Source organism: Nicotiana sylvestris, chromosome 2 (genome assembly GCF_000393655.2).
Source record: "Nicotiana sylvestris chromosome 2, ASM39365v2, whole genome shotgun sequence".
Lineage (NCBI taxonomy): Eukaryota > Viridiplantae > Streptophyta > Magnoliopsida > Solanales > Solanaceae > Nicotiana > Nicotiana sylvestris.
Window position 1 is genome coordinate 117,580,782 of NC_091058.1, and position 17,353 is coordinate 117,598,134.

Here is a 17,353-nt window from a genome sequence, read left to right on the forward strand (position 1 = left end):
ATCCCTATTTATAGTTGTGGGAGGGAAGAGTTGTGATAAGAACAAACTCTTTCCGACGAATCAAATTGAAGGGTGACATGGCCGCATTTGATTGGCCAGAACATATCACTTGCACACGTGGCGCGATTTTATTGGCCTTTCAGTGTGACTGGACATGCCTTGTCATTTTGACACGTGGCGTGGTCCTATTGGCTCTTCCACTTGACTTGGCGTGCCACGTCATTTGACACGTGGCACTAAACTGGGCCTCTAGAAAGATGACACCTTGGGCTTAATGAAGTGGGCTCATCACTTTAACCCAATTAAATGGGCTAGCCCAATGGATTAAGAATTATTTATTTAATACATATATATTGGACTTATATAATTAATTCAATTATATTAGCCCATAATATCTATTTGGACCAGTATATCTTGAATTTAAAATATAATCCAAATTATTTTATGGATTTAAATCCAATAAAATTTAAATGTCTACAAATGCCCCCTACTTCAAGGCTTGTCAAGGTATAAGCTTTAAAGACTAGACTTGAAGTATTAATGAAGACAATTTGTATCCTCCTTCTTACCAATGCTTTCACTGATTAATCCATGCATCCCCTTTCCACTTATAGCTTAAAATGACTAATTTTGTCCAATTAAGGAATAAAGTAACAGCTTTTACTTGCTATTACTGCAGAAGTAGTATGTCAAATCATAGATGGAATAATTTGATGAAATGATCAGCTATGCTTATTGATTTCACAAGGTTAATTTGGACGTGACCTCTTTGCATTTGAAATTCTAGTGAAGATTTTTTTTAATTCACATGAAGTGGTAAGACAACTATGCTTTCATTTTTAGTTTCCAACAAAGTAGCGTGCCTTCTTTCCCCCAAGAAATTCTAAAGATGAGTGCATGTCCACAATGCGTCGATTTGGAGTCGAAAAACAATGCGTCGAATGCCAATTTAATTGGAGACGAAGTGCGTGTCCTATGAATCCGAAAGCCACGAAGTGGGTTCTTCACTAGATTTGGAGACGACTTTCTTTAACAAATTGCATAGAGTCTTGTTGAATGCCTCAGCTAGATCATTGGCGACAACATTGTACATGGAAAAGTTACGTTGCTTGAAGCCAAAGAGATTACAAATTTTGTTCATCATCCTATTATCGAATGGCTTTCCATTATCCGTTATTATGCAACGAGGAATGCCAAAGCGATAAATAATGTTTACTCGGATGAAAATTGTAACATTTTCCTTCTTTACTTCCTTAAGAGCAACAGCTTCAGCCCATTTTGAGAAGTAGTCAGTTGCAGCTAAGATGTATAGGTGCCCACCAAAGGACTTTGGGAGTGGTCCAACAACATCCAATCCCCAAGCGTCAAACGGACATGATGCAACAGTCGGGTGCAATACTTTAGGAGGTTGATGAATAAAATTCGCATGGAATTGACAAGCCTTGCATCTTCGAGCATAGTCCAAGCAATCCTTTACCATCGTTGGCCAATAGTATCCCATCCTTTTTATATGGAAGTGGAGCTTTGGTCCAGACTGGTGTGACCCACATACCCCAGAATGCGCTTCTTGCAAAGCTTGGAGTGCTTTATCTTCCCCTAAGCATCGCAAGAGTACTCCCTCGAATGATCTTCTGTATAGGGTATCTTTGTAGTAAAGGAAGCGAGGGGCACGATGACGGATTTCAGTTCTTCTCTGTGGATTTTCTGAAAGTATCCCATAGTACAAGTAGTCGATAATGGGTTGTCTCCATTCTTCTTTCTTGACTTCAGAAACAACGACAAGATGCTTGAGTTCATTTTTATCACCTTCAGCCTCATTTGGCAGCGGTACTACCCATTTTTGGCAGACAGTAACTTGCGCTTAATCAGGCAGGGTTAAAGATGAAGCTAAGGCAGCTAAATCATCTGCCTTCTTATTTTCTTTCCTTGGCACATGCTGAATAGTCACATCACCGAGCCACCCCATTAACTTTTTAGCATAATCATGATATGGGCGTAGTTCAGGCTTCTTGACCTCGTAACTACCTAAAAGCTGATTAACCACTAACTGAGAGTCATCAAAGACTTTCAATTGCAACCGCTTCATTTCGACAGCCATTTCGAGCCCAAGTATTAGTGCTTGATACTCAGCAACGTTGTTAGAGCAGAGTTGCGTCAACGTAAAAGAGTAGGGCAAAACTTCACCTTGAGAAGTGACAAATACTACACCAGCACTAGCTCCTCCGTGATGTGCAGCACCATCAAAGTACATCTTCCATGGAGGCTTAACTTCGATGACCATGGCGTCCTCATCAGGTAGTTCGTCAGTTATCTCCCAATCATCAGGTATATGGTGATCTGCCAAGAAGTCTGCTAACGTTTGTCCTTTTATAGCCTTTTGAGGGATGTACACAATTTTAAATTATTGAAACTGGAGGTACAACCTTGCTAGCCGATCACTAAGGACGGGTTTTGACATCACGAACTTGATGGGATTTGCTCTAGAAACCAAACGAACGATATGAGCTTGAAAGTAGCACTTCAACTTTTGGATTGAGAAGACTAGAGCCAAACATAACTTTTCAATTAGCGAATAATTCAGCTCATTTGGTGTCATCATCCTGCTCAAGTAGTTGTCACACCTCCTTTTTCCGCACCCGATGGGGCGCAAGGGAGTTTTTTCCAATTAAAGGACAATCGAAACGGGATTGGTTTAATTATTCCAGAGTCGCCACTTGGGAGATTTAGGGTATCCCAAGTCACCAATTTTAATCCCGAATCGAGGAAAAGAATGACTCCATATTACAGTCTGCGTACCAGAAATCCGGATAAGGAATTCTGTTAACCCGGGAGAAGGTGTTAGGCATTCTCGAGTTCCGTGGTTCTAGCACGGTCGCTCAACTGTTATATTCGGCTTGATTATCTGATTTTATACAAGTGTGAACTTATGTGCAAAATTTAACTTTTAACCGCTTTTATCATTTACTGTTTTTATCAAGAATTGCAACGTTGTGAAAATGTATCTCGAACCGCGTTACAATCAATGTACCCGTGGTCGTCGACACACTTTGACTCCGTTGAGATTTGGATTTGGGTCACATCAATGTGCACCCGAGTTTAAGGAAATTAAATTATTAAAGGCGCGCCTAAAGCGACTAGCGTATTTATTTTGGGTAGGACCGTGGAATTTTACTAAACGGTCCATCCCGAAGTCTAAATAATTTTTAAAGCAAATATTTACTGAGGGCCCCGCAATTTGTATTTTATTTGGCGAGGCTCATCTCATTCTTATTTTTTAAAAATGAATTTGCAACGTCATGGACACGCATCTCGAACCACGTCACAATCAATGTACCCGTGATTAGAAACACATTTCGACTCCGTTGAGAATTGGATTTGGGTCACATAAATGTGCACCCGAGTTTAAGAAGGTAAAATTTATTAAGGCGCGTCCTAAAGAGTCTAACGTATTGTTATTTTGGGAAGAGGCCGTGAAGGTTCATTAAACGGCCAAATCCAAAGTCTAGTCAATGGTTATGTATTTTATTGAGGGCCCCGGCGGTTTGTGATTTATTTGGCGAGGCTCGTCTCATTTTTATTTTAAAAGGATAAACCTATAGCGACTACATTTTCTATTAAGTTCGTCTCTAAAATAAAAGAAAAATCTCCTAATTATTTACATGCTGAAAAACGCAACTTATTAGTTATTAAGTTACGGCTTATGTGAACGGAAAATTGCGATCGCGTTTGTACAAGGAAAAACTGCTTTCATTCCACATTTTATTATTTGCTAGAACATGAGATAAATACACAATAATATCAAAGCCGATTAACTATTCTTCAAATAATTTAAACTAGCATTATTAGATGAAGAAATCATACATATGCAACCTCATTACTCATTAATTAATCGACTACATTTTTATACGAAGAGAGGAAAATTAATATTCAAACACAGATCCAAACAAAAGAATTCAACAGGAACAGGAGCCTGATTAATATTTCATTTTTCGCTTCAAGCCAAGAGTGTACAAATGTGTACCTGGAAACAGCAGTACAAGAACAAAGAAGTAGGAGTCAGCAACAGTAATAACGCAGCAACAGCAGGTTCCGCAACACCGCAAAACCAGTAACGACCAGTAGAATAACCCAGTGACAGATTGAAAACTCAGCAGTGAAAAAAGTACAATCGCAGTCAAAGCAGAAGAGAGAAAAGACACGAGATGCAGTAGCTTCGGATTTTTGAATAACACTCGAAGAAAAGCAAACAGAAATTATTCGAGTGAAAGTTCAAATTGGATTTCTCTTTTACTCTCACAAACTCTCTCAAGTATCTCTTAATATTCAAGTTCTAAAAACTCTCTTCTTTTTTCTCTCCAAAAAAAATCCTCTCAAGGTTCAAGTTCTCCCCCCTTAATGTCCTCCCAATTAATGTCAAGAATGACTCTATTTATAGCAAGACAAGTCTTCCATTCCCAACCCCAAAATTATTCCCCCAATGGCATGCTTTGGCCCACTATTATTTGTCTTCTTTATTTTAAATTTTGTCACACATGCCTACATTAAATAACTAACACATTCCCAACCCATTACAATTTGTTCCCCATGCCTATATTAAAAAAGTACAAGATTCCTCCCCATTATGTTTTGTCTTGTCCCCTATTACATTAAACAAGTACATCAAAAACCCCACCCCATTATATTTGTTCCCCATGCTTAACATAAAGAATCAAAATAATGTTTAATTACCAAACTACCCCTCCGACCTTATTGCAATTACAAATCTACCCCCGAATGCAATGCAATTTACCAAATTACCCCTCTGCTCTAAACAATCAATTAATCATAACTTGACCAAAATATGATCAAGATGACCAATTTCTCAACAATCTTCAACAACAATTATATGAACACGATGAACAACACAACTCAAAATCAATGGAATGAATTAACCATATCGGGAACCAATCCTGGTTAATTTAGACCATGAATGTATGAGCAAAAACACAACAATACAAACAACAATATGCATGATTCAAATTAAATCAATAAATCACAAACAAACATAAACTCACATTAAATCACTGGATTTAAACTTCAAACAAAGATGAACATGAATTAAATCTATTTTTAGCAACAAACATGACGGATTCACATGACTCAAACAACATTAATAATTTCTGGAAAATACATAACAACATGAAACAAATTGAAGAAAATAACCAATTAAATTTCAATTTGAATCTAACAAACATTAAACCAACAAATATTCACTTAAACAACAATACAAACATGAAATAAATATGAAAAACAATTAATTAATCTTTCATTTAAAATCTGAAAAATTAATTTAACAAACAACACATGAACATGAACTAAAAGTTAATTCCAACGATAAACAAAACCAACATTTTCCGATTTTAGATTCGAAAAAAAAACAAAATACAGACAAACATGAAACTCAAAAACTACTAACCGGACTGAAACGAAGAGTGTATGGACTGACTCGACGAACCTCGGCCAAAGTTCGACCACACGACGATGAACGAATTTAAGAAGCGAACCAAGCAGCGCCGAAGCAGTAGCAGCAGTTCGGCGCAGCGGAAGGAGCAGCTGGGGTGCGTTTGGCTTGCTTGTAGACGACGAAGTTCGGCAAGGCAGACGACGCCACTATGGCAGCCATGGATGGAGGTCGAGACTCGAGCCATGAACAACAACTACGAACAAACAGCAACGACGCATCCATGGACGACGAGCTTGGAACAGATGCAGCCCGGCCATGGATTCAACGGCGACGAGTTGCTGCGTCGTTTGGATGGGGAATATGAAGGCAGTAGCAGCTTGCGCGAGCTTGCAGCTGAAAGTAGAAGAAGCAAGGTGGAGGAGGGCAGTGTTGACGACGGGGTTTGGACGATGAAACAACAGCTATGGCTGCCGCTTGACGATGCTGGACGGGTGGTGCTAGAGGCGGAGGGGTCTGTTTGGTGGTGAAGCTGGTGGCGACGGGATAGTGACGACGCAAGGGGGGGAGCTTGTGGTTGACGGGGCTGGGGAATGGCAGCAGCCATGGACGTTGGGGTGTTTGAGTTTGAAGGTTTGGAGAGGAAGAAGATGGAGGGGGCGGGTGAGTTTAGTTTAGGTTTTTTAGGGTTTTTGTTTTGTTTTGTTTTGTTTTTGTTTTGTGTTTTGACAAAATGAATAGTGGGTCTTGGGTCAATGGGTTAATGGGGCGGACTGGGTCGACCCGTGTGAAGTGGACTGGGTCGTGGACAATTGTTTGGGCCTGGGGTTGAAAATTGAAGAAGTGGCCCAATCCGATTTTCATTTGTATTTTTGTTATCTTTTCTTCTTTTATTTTCTAAAACTAAATCATAAGAATACTTAAATTATTATTAAGAACTAAATTAAGTTATAAAAGCACAAATTAACTACCAATAACAATTAAAGCACAATTAAGTAATAATTAAGCATAAAATTGTTCATTTGGACATTAAATGCTAAAAATGCAAAAGATGCATATTTTTGTAATTTTTTTAATTTTGATAAAACTAATTTAATTACTAACAATTATAGAATTAAATCCTACATGCAAAATGTGACATATTTTTGTATTTTTTATTAATTTAACAAATAAGCAAACACAGACAAATACAAATAATAATCCAAAAATGTCACAAAAATACTCAAAATTGCACACCAAGGAAAATCATTTTATTTTGCATTTTTTGGGAGTAATTCTCATGTAGGGCAAAAATCACGTGCTTACAGCTGCCCCTCTTTGCCCGAAGACACGAAGGGTTTTCGCGCAAAGATAAAGCGAGCGATTTTTGCCCGTCCGAGTACTCCGTGTGAAGCATTTTTTGAAAAAGATTTAACCGAACCTTTGCTTCAAAGGTTTCCTACATATCCCTGGCTAAAGGGGAATCAGGTTAATGTAGTTCGGGAAGTTTTGGTAGCTGGGACTACCGTGGGACTGCAATGTTACTGTTGTTGCATGCTGTTATCACTGCTTACCGATCTCCTTATTACACCGTGCTTAAAAATAAAACAAGAAGCTAGGCTAGATTGAAATTTGTTCCTGTTGCCTTGCTTTCTTATCGGCTTGTATTTCATCCGGTGCTTTTCTTCCTTGAATTTTGGAATGATACTGGCTATTTGCTTTTCTGAATACCAGTTTTCATCATTTTGCTCGGTCCGCTGGGGACATGGCTTTCAGACTTGTTATGCTGGGCATGATTTAATGTTCACCAGCTGCTTTTTCAAGACACCTCTTTCCTTCCTTTTGACTCATGCGCCTGAATTTGTGCTGGGATCTCTTGTTGCAACCTTCTGCTTCCCGGTGCTGGGGATTTTTATTATTTCCTGTAGGGTATTCCTGCTGTAACCCTCTGTTTTATTGTCTTCTGACTTGATCTTCAAATGTATGCCTCTGTTATATGGGCGGGCTCCCAACTTCAATACTTGAAAATTAATGCTGAAACTATTCCTCTGTTATCTGGGCGGGCTCCCAACTTCAACGCTTGAAACGTAAAGACTGAATGTATGCCTCTGTTATTATGGGTGGGCTCCCAACTTCAATGCTTGAAAGTAAAGACTGAATGTATGCCTCTGTTATCTGGGCGGGCTCCCAACTTCAACACTTGAAAGTAAAGACTGAAATGTATGCCTCTGTTATCTGGGCGGGCTCCCAACTTCAACACTTGAAAGTAAAAACTGAATGTATGCCTCTGTTATCTGGGCGGGCTCCCAACTTCAACACTTGAAAAGTAAAGACTGAATGTATTCCTCTGTTATTATGGGCGGGCTCCCAACTTCAACTCTTGAAAATAAAGACTGAAATGTATGCCTCTGTTATCTGGGCGGGCTCCCAACTTCAACTCTGGAAATATAAAGACTGAAATGTATGCCTCTGTTATCTGGGCGGGCTCCCAACTTCAACTCTGGAAATATAAAGACTGAATGTATTCCTCTGTTATTATGGGCGGGCTCCCAACTTCAACTCTTGAAAATAAATACTGAATGTATTCCTCTGTTATTATGGGCGGGCTCCCAACTTCAACGCTTGAAAAGTAAAGACTGAATGTATTCCTCTGTTATTATGGGCGGGCTCCCAACTTCAACTCTTGAAAATAAAGACTGAAATGTATGCCTCTGTTATCTGGGCGGGCTCCCAACTTCAACTCTGGAAATATAAAGACTGAATGTATTCCTCTGTTATTATGGGCGGGCTCCCAATTTCAACAACAACTTAGGATTGGGTAAAACTAAACTTAGGAGGAAATGCGTCTCCTATGGGTAAAACTAGACTTAGGAGGAAATGCCTCTCCTATGGTTACAAACATAAACTTAGGAGGAAATGTGTCTCCTATTGGTAAAAGTAAACTTAGGAGGAAATGCGTCTCCTATGGGTAAAACTTGGGAAGTGCGTTTCCTATTGGCAAAACTAGACCTAGGAAGTGTGTCTCCTATTGGTAAAGGCATGGAATGTATTCCCTTGTTATACAGGTGGGCGCCTGATGGTAAAGACATAAGATGTATTCCCTTGTTATATAGGTGGGTGCCTGAAATATGAAATGCACAGACAAAAAGTATTCCTCTCGTTATTCAGGTGGGCGCCTGTCTTTTTGAGAAAATTTTCGCGATGAGAAAATTTTCTGCCCCGGTTTGATGATCTTCTTTATAGCATGTTCTTCCGCCATCTGTAACATTTCTTTTCCCTGCTTCAAATCAAAGAAAGATTTTGTTAGTTTTAAAAGAAAAAAACATGGTTGCTTTCCGTTTTTTTTCTTTTTTTTTTCTTTTTTTTTTCCTTTTTTCTTCTTTTTTTTTTCGGCGTTCCATTACACTATCAGAACTTGCTGGGGATTGGGATGAAGTTTCCCTCTCTTTTATTATTATCTTTTTATTCTTTTTTTATTATTATTTATTTATTTATTATTATTATTATTATTAGCTTCCTCCTTTGAAGTCTAACCGCTGAGGATACCGACTTTCCAACCTTGTGTTGGACCCCTCGCAACTGCTAGGGATAACACTGTTGAGGAATTATTTACTTACCTGTTGGGGTAAAATGTTATCAGCTGGGGGTACCTGACTTCCAGAAAATTTTCAAAATGGAAGGAAAATTTTCTGCCCCAGTTTGATAATATCCCTTGTGGCATGCGTTTCTGCCTCAATGCCATTTCCCTTACCTGTTTCAAATCAAACAAAATTGTTAGTTTAAAACATGGTGGTTGGTTGTGATACTCCTGCTGGGATGGTTTTCCCTTTCTCCCTCCTTGCTCTGTGTTCCACAACTTGTTGGGGATGATATTATGTGCTGGGGATAATCCCTTCCTGCTGGGGATATCCCTCTTCTTTTGTGGCATAGCTTGGAAACTGGCATTTTCCCCGACCTTTCAGTCTAGTATGGATTTCTCCAAATCATGCTCGCTGCTCTCCTTGCTCTGTTCATGGGCCTTGGCCTTTGAGGTTTATAACCTTGGTTTTGGCAAGGATATCTCTCTTGACGCTCGTCAATCCTTCTGTCAATTCCCTTTGCTGGGGATATCTTTTTGACACTGGCCTCGCGCTTGTTCCTTGCTGACTATACCATTTGGATATACTAGTCAGATCTCATCTTGGAAAGATGATGGCATATTTTGAAGTCATTTCATACTTGTTCTGACCGGACAGACTCTATTGGGGAAATTTTTTATGAAAGGAGAAAGATAACAGAAACAAAATAAAAGACAAAGGAAACGATGACTCTTTTACAAAAGAAACTATAAATAAAACCCTATCAAATGCAGATACTGACTCTAATGGCCATGACATGCGTATGTGGCCTATCCTCTGCCGTCAATCATCTTTTAAGATCTTCCATTGGCGATTCCCCCTCTGATTCTCAATCTTATTCGACTTGTAGTGCCCGAAGGGTTTTCACTATCAAGTCTCTCTCATTTTGGTTTTCTCTCAGCTTTCATCGCCTTATGGTGCCTGTGAAGGTTTTCACCGATAAGACTCTCTCATTTGTATCACTTTCCAGCTGGGGATTTGGAGTGTCGCCGGTACGACTCTTTCTGCTGGAGATTAGAGTCCTTTCTGCTGTGGAACAGAATGTTATGTTCGCCGGTAAGACTCTTCATTTGTCTGACTTGGCATCTTTTGAAGACTGATCGGAAGGTCTTTCTTTGGACCGTAACGTGGGTTTTGGATAGGGCTAGAAAAATGGTATTAAAGGCTCAAAAATGCATTAATTTTGGGTTATTAATTACAACCTTCGGAATTAGATTTATTTACAACAAACGCAACTTTTGCCCCAGCTTCTTGCTTGGGGATATCTTAATTGTTTTTTTTTCATTTTTCAAAACTATGACCGAGCCGTGAAGCGCCTACGTATCCTCTTTGAGGAATCAGGTCAAACGTAGTTCCCAATTCCTCTTTTCATTCCGACTTTCTTTTGTTGTTTTTTTCTCTTTTTTTTTTTATCATTTTTCTTTTTTTTTTTTTCTTCCTTCATTTTTCTCTTTTTTTCGTTTTGTTGTTGTTTTTTTTTTCATGCCATATGCTTGCATTTTCTAGTCGTTTTTACTGATTCCGAACGAGGGGTATGAAAAAAAATAAATAAGGCTCAAAAGGGGTAACGAAGGATAAAGTGTTTAGGTAGCAGAACAAAATGCCTTCGTCATTCCAGTCTTCAAAACATGCCAAGTGCAAACAACACAATTGAACACAGATTTATAGTCTCTTCAGATGGTGTTGGTCTTGACAAATCATATTCATGTTTGCCTTTTCATTTGTCAATTCTAAAGCACCGTTGGGCGACACTCTTATTATCATGAATGACCCTCATGCCAATTTGGCGAATCTTGCTTTTAACGGTTTTCTTTGCGTTTTACTTGCCCCAGTTCCAGATGACTCGGGCTCTGAATAATCTTAAACCGTCCTTATTTTCTTTAAATGGTCTGATCGCCTTTCCGGGGTTTTATGATTAACTTTTAAGATTAGGCCAAACTGGGTGCGCATGTCATGTCCCTAGAATCGGCAAAAAATGATAAAAGGACTAAACAAAAGAGAACTGGAAATAAAAAGGACCGGATTTTGCATTAGATTACCGGTGAAATGGTTTGAATGACAAGACAAACAAAACAACCAGAATAAAATTCCTAAAAACAAACTGGACAAGACAACATCCGACTCATAACCCTAATAATCCGAACAACAGAAATGACAACAAAATGAGCCACCACAAGCTTCTCTCTTGCTGACCAAGGAACAAAACGTCCTCCCACTTTATCAAACTTGGCATTTTAGCCACTGAGCTTTGCATCAATATTAACAGCTTCAACCTCATCAACCTCCGTAGGCAAGTTCTCGAGGAGGTTCGAGTGCTCCATGTCACTGTTATTAATCGCAACCCGCCCTTCTCGGATCATTTTCTCTACTTCCCTTCTCCATCTATGACAGCTCTCAATGTTGTGCCCTATGACATTGGAGTGGTAGGCGCATCGTGCTGCCGGATCAAAGCTCCTTGCGAGTGGATTTATAGTACATGCGGGGAGTGGCTCAATCGAACCAGCATGCCTTAGCCTTTCAAACAGACTGGCATAAGATACCCCGATGGGGGTGAGAGCCTTTCCTCGTTTCAGCAACCTCTTCATTCTTGCATGTTGACAGGGCCGGAAACCTGATCCAGGTGGCTTTTGGTAGGCTTGTGTAGGTGGGTAGGCATTTTGTGGAGCCGGGTGCCTGGAAAGTGAAGTATGGCGGGGAAAGAAGTGGTGTTGGGGAGCGGAGAAGCATTGAGGAGTGATGGAGCTACTCGGGTAGCTGGGAAGGCTGCCATAAGTGGGTTGGGATGGAGAGTATGGGGGATCTTCCATTATGGTGTTGGGTGCTTGGGAAATGACCGAGCTCAAGAGACTTGGCGGTGGAGGGGGTGGTGCTTTTCCCGTTATCCATGCCTGATACATGTCTGCCACATGCTGTCTCAGCATTCTCACTTCTTCTACCAACCCGCTGTTCCGTTCGATCAATTGTTGTCGGTCATCAGTACCGACCCACTCGGTTCTGCGGTTCTGAGCCATTGTCCTTTGATTTTGCTTTGCAGGGAGGAGTTACCACAACCAACCACTTTCTATATATGGACACATCAAAGGGAAGCCATCACGTTAGTGTTAGGGCATTGGACAGACAATCATATATCAGAGATACAATGTACCTAAGCAGTTAGACAATTGTGCCCCCTGAAAATCTTCCACACTCTCTTTTATTTATTTATTATTATATATATATATATTTTTATATTTTATTATTTTTTTTCATTTTAGTGGTGGTCGAATCTTATGGAGATTGCCTACGTATCATGTCCCCGCATGAATCAGACCTTGCGTAGTTCGGACCAATAAAATAAACAATAATGAACATTTTTTCTTTTCACTTTCCTATTAAAACAAACTGGGTTTCAAAGGTTTAAAGATGACCTACAAACTTGAAAATCAAATAACCCATATACTTTAATCAAGAGATTTATAAACTCAAAAACAAAAGGCTAACTCCCTTTCTCTGTTCGACAAATGCAACCAAATGGTTATTTTTGCAAATGTGGCCCCTCCAAATTCCACATGAATTCGAGAGGATTATTTTATGACACTTTTACAAACTTGTCCGTTCTTTTACGAAAATAACCTTTCGACAACTGAAAGATACTCTAAGGCTATTTTGGCAAGAACGGTTTAAGACGCGGCCGAAGCTGGGTCGGCTTATTTTGACCAAAAATCCGAACGGTATTCACCTAACTGCTGACTCTTTGTTTTTTTTTTCAAATTACAATGAAAACGTGGAGTTGCAAACACGGCCCTTCAGCGCCTCGGGGACGAAGATTTTTAAGGCTGTGCGGGTCAACTGGACTAAACTCCTAAACATGACCCAAAAGGTGGCTGTTTATGCAAAGTTAGCCTTCCGGCGTCCCTTTCGGAAACATTAGGCTATTTATGACAAAACAGCATCACCTGACTTATTTATGACTCTTTTTATCGATTTTCAAATTAGAAAACTCAATACTGCAAACACGGCCTTTCAACGTCTCGGGGACGAAGATTTTTAAGGCTGTGTGGGTCAACTGGACCAAATCTTAAATATGACCGAAAGGTGGCTGTTTATGCAAAGTCAGCCTTCCGGCGCCCCTCTCGGGAACATTCGGCTATGTCTTGATAAAACAACGTCACCCGACTTCTTTATGACAAAATTAAAATTTGACATATTATTCTTTTATTATTATTTTTTTTTGTTTTTGGCTATTTTAGCAAAGGTGGGGTTGGACCCGATGAGGGTTGCCTACGTATCTCACATCCGGTGAGAATCAAACCCGCGTAGTTCGGGCCAATCAAGAATAAAGTAAATAAACTAATTATTATTATTATTATTTTTTGAATTCGTGAAAGAACTGCTTTAACAGAATAAAGGAAGTGTTATATTTTTTTGGATTTTTGATTGATTTTCTCTTATTCTAAAGAAGAAAGAAAATATTTTTTTTGGAATTTTACCTTTACTAAAAGAAATGATTTCTAAAAGAATATTTTTTTTGAATTTTGAATTTTCTTTTCAATATTTAAAGAAGAGGGAAAATATTTTCGGATTTTTTTTATTATATATATACGTTTTTTTTTAATAATTAAAAAAACCTTTCTAAAGAAGCCAATAATGGAAAATATTTTTGGATTTTTGTTTTGAAAACTGGGAGTCTAAAAAAAACTTTTCTAGACTTTGCAAGACAAATATTTTTGCAACAAATAAAGATATATATACATTTTTTGGAAATACAGAAAACTTTTGGATTTTTATATATGTATATTTGCAACAAATAATAAAACCGCTTGCAAAACAAACTATTTTTTTTTAAAACAATCTATTTTATTTATTTTTTCTATATTTTTTTTTAACAACCAAGACAGAACAACGATTGTTTTTTCCTTCTATTTTTCCTTTGCTTTTAATAAAACAAACTAATAAGACATTTTTTTTATTATTATTATTTTCTCAAAATTTCGGCAGAGTTTTGACAGTATTTGGGTATTGGATTTTTTCAAAAATAAACAATCAATTCCCTAACCGCTATTTCTTTTTTTTCAATTTCACAATATTCATAATATTCAAACACCGATCAGTGAGACAAAATAAATGCACGGAAAATAAATAGGATGCATCAGGATGGTCTTTTCATATCAGGTTGCTAGTCCTAGACGGACCCAACCCCTATGTTGAGTCCCTTAAGTCAAATGCAATGTGATGCAAATAAGCGTTCCTACTAGGGATCCGGCATGAAGTCACGTTATTCTATGTTCAAAAACCTGGGTCGGTGTTCTAGACAGTGCACCCGAGCGGACAACTCGAGCTGAGGAAGGAGCTCCTTTCCGGGAACCAAAAGGCCAGCCGGCTTAGAAACTTTCTGAGCCTCTTTTATTTAGGGTACGACACTAACAGAATAGGGAGTCTCAACCAGTAAGCACATCCCCAGAAGTAAGAAGAGAAGGGTTTCGGCACAGTTTATATACAGTTCAAATAATATCAAAGCGGTAAAAGTAGCATTTAGCACATTAGGCTCAAATATGTAAAAATCAGATACAACCAAATATAACAATTTATCTAAGCTCGAATTTCTAACCCTGAACCAGTGGTTCTGGGTCATTAATCCCCAGCAGAGTCGCCAGAGCTGTCACACCTCCTTTTTCCGCACCCGATGGGGCGCAAGGGAGTTTTTTCCAATTAAAGGACAATCGAAACGGGATTGGTTTAATTATTCCAGAGTCGCCACTTGGGAGATTTAGGGTGTCCCAAGTCACCAATTTTAATCCCGAATCGAGGAAAAGAATGACTCCATATTACAGTCTGCGTACCAGAAATCCGGATAAGGAATTCTGTTAACCCGGGAGAAGGTGTTAGGCATTCCCGAGTTCCGTGGTTCTAGCACGGTCGCTCAACTGTTATATTCGGCTTGATTATCTGATTTTATACAAGTGTGAACTTATGTGCAAAATTTAACTTTTAACCGCTTTTATCATTTACTGTTTTTATCAAGAATTGCAACGTTGTGAAAATGTATCTCGAACCGCGTTACAATCAATGTACCCGTGGTCGTCGACACACTTTGACTCCGTTGAGATTTGGATTTGGGTCACATCAATGTGCACCCGAGTTTAAGGAAATTAAATTATTAAAGGCGCGCCTAAAGCGACTAGCGTATTTATTTTGGGTAGGACCGTGGAATTTTACTAAACGGTCCATCCCGAAGTCTAAATAATTTTTAAAGCAAATATTTACTGAGGGCCCCGCAATTTGTATTTTATTTGGCGAGGCTCATCTCATTCTTATTTTTTAAAAATGAATTTGCAACGTCATGGACACGCATCTCGAACCACGTCACAATCAATGTACCCGTGATTAGAAACACATTTCGACTCCGTTGAGAATTGGATTTGGGTCACATAAATGTGCACCCGAGTTTAAGAAGGTAAAATTTATTAAGGCGCGTCCTAAAGAGTCTAACGTATTGTTATTTTGGGAAGAGGCCGTGAAGGTTCATTAAACGGCCAAATCCAAAGTCTAGTCAATGGTTATGTATTTTATTGAGGGCCCCGGCGGTTTGTGATTTATTTGGCGAGGCTCGTCTCATTTTTATTTTAAAAGGATAAACCTATAGCGACTACATTTTCTATTAAGTTCGTCTCTAAAATAAAAGAAAAATCTCCTAATTATTTACATGCTGAAAAACGCAACTTATTAGTTATTAAGTTACGGCTTATGTGAACGGAAAATTGCGATCGCGTTTGTACAAGGAAAAACTGCTTTCATTCCACATTTTATTATTTGCTAGAACATGAGATAAATACACAATAATATCAAAGCCGATTAACTATTCTTCAAATAATTTAAACTAGCATTATTAGATGAAGAAATCATACATATGCAACCTCATTACTCATTAATTAATCGACTACATTTTTATACGAAGAGAGGAAAATTAATATTCAAACACAGATCCAAACAAAAGAATTCAACAGGAACAGGAGCCTGATTAATATTTCATTTTTCGCTTCAAGCCAAGAGTGTACAAATGTGTACCTGGAAACAGCAGTACAAGAACAAAGAAGTAGGAGTCAGCAACAGTAATAACGCAGCAACAGCAGGTTCCGCAACACCGCAAAACCAGTAACGACCAGTAGAATAACCCAGTGACAGATTGAAAACTCAGCAGTGAAAAAAGTACAATCGCAGTCAAAGCAGAAGAGAGAAAAGACACGAGATGCAGTAGCTTCGGATTTTTGAATAACACTCGAAGAAAAGCAAACAGAAATTATTCGAGTGAAAGTTCAAATTGGATTTCTCTTTTACTCTCACAAACTCTCTCAAGTATCTCTTAATATTCAAGTTCTAAAAACTCTCTTCTTTTTTCTCTCCAAAAAAATTCTCTCAAGGTTCAAGTTCTCCTCTTTAAAAACCTCCCAATTAATGTCAAGAATGACTCTATTTATAGCAAGACAAGTCTTCCATTCCCAACCCCAAAATTATTCCCCCAATGGCATGCTTTGGCCCACTATTATTTGTCTTCTTTATTTTAAATTTTGTCCCACATGCCTACATTAAATAACTAACACATTCCCAACCCATTACAATATGTCCCCCATGCCTACATTAAACAAGTACAAGATTCCTCCCCATTATGTTTTGTCTTGTCCCCCATTATATTAAACAAGTACATCAAAAACCCCACCCCATTATATTTGTCCCCCATGCTTAACATAAAGAATCAAAATAATGTTCAATTACCAAACTACCCCTCCGACCTTATTGCAATTACAAATCTACCCCCGAATGCAATGCAATTTACCAAATTACCCCTCTGCTCTAAACAATCAATTAATCATAACTTGACCAAAATATGATCAAGATGACCAATTTCTCAACAATCTTCAACAACAATTATATGAACACGATGAACAACACAACTCAAAATCAATGGAATGAATTAACCATATCGGGAACCAATCCTGGTTAATTTAGACCATGAATGTATGAGCAAAAACACAACAATACAAACAACAATATGCATGATTCAAATTAAATCAATAAATCACAAACAAACATAAACTCACATTAAATCACTGGATTTAAACTTCAAACAAAGATGAACATGAATTAAATCTATTTTTAGCAACAAACATGACGGATTCACATGACTCAAACAACATTAATAATTTCTGGAAAATACATAACAACATGAAACAAATTGAAGAAAATAACCAATTAAATTTCAATTTGAATCTAACAAACATTAAACCAACAAATATTCACTTAAACAACAATACAAACATGAAATAAATATGAAAAACAATTA

The 17,353-nt window shown here is 38.3% G+C and overlaps 1 protein-coding gene across 1 annotated transcript; it reads right to left on the bottom strand.

The window, feature by feature from the left end:
• Positions 1-1,861: 1,861 nt before the first annotated feature.
• LOC138885467 (uncharacterized) lies at positions 1,862-2,281 on the bottom strand. Its single transcript, XM_070166418.1, has one exon. The coding sequence runs from the start codon at positions 2,279-2,281 to the stop codon at positions 1,862-1,864; it is 420 nt and encodes a 139-aa protein (XP_070022519.1).
• Positions 2,282-17,353: the final 15,072 nt, after the last annotated feature.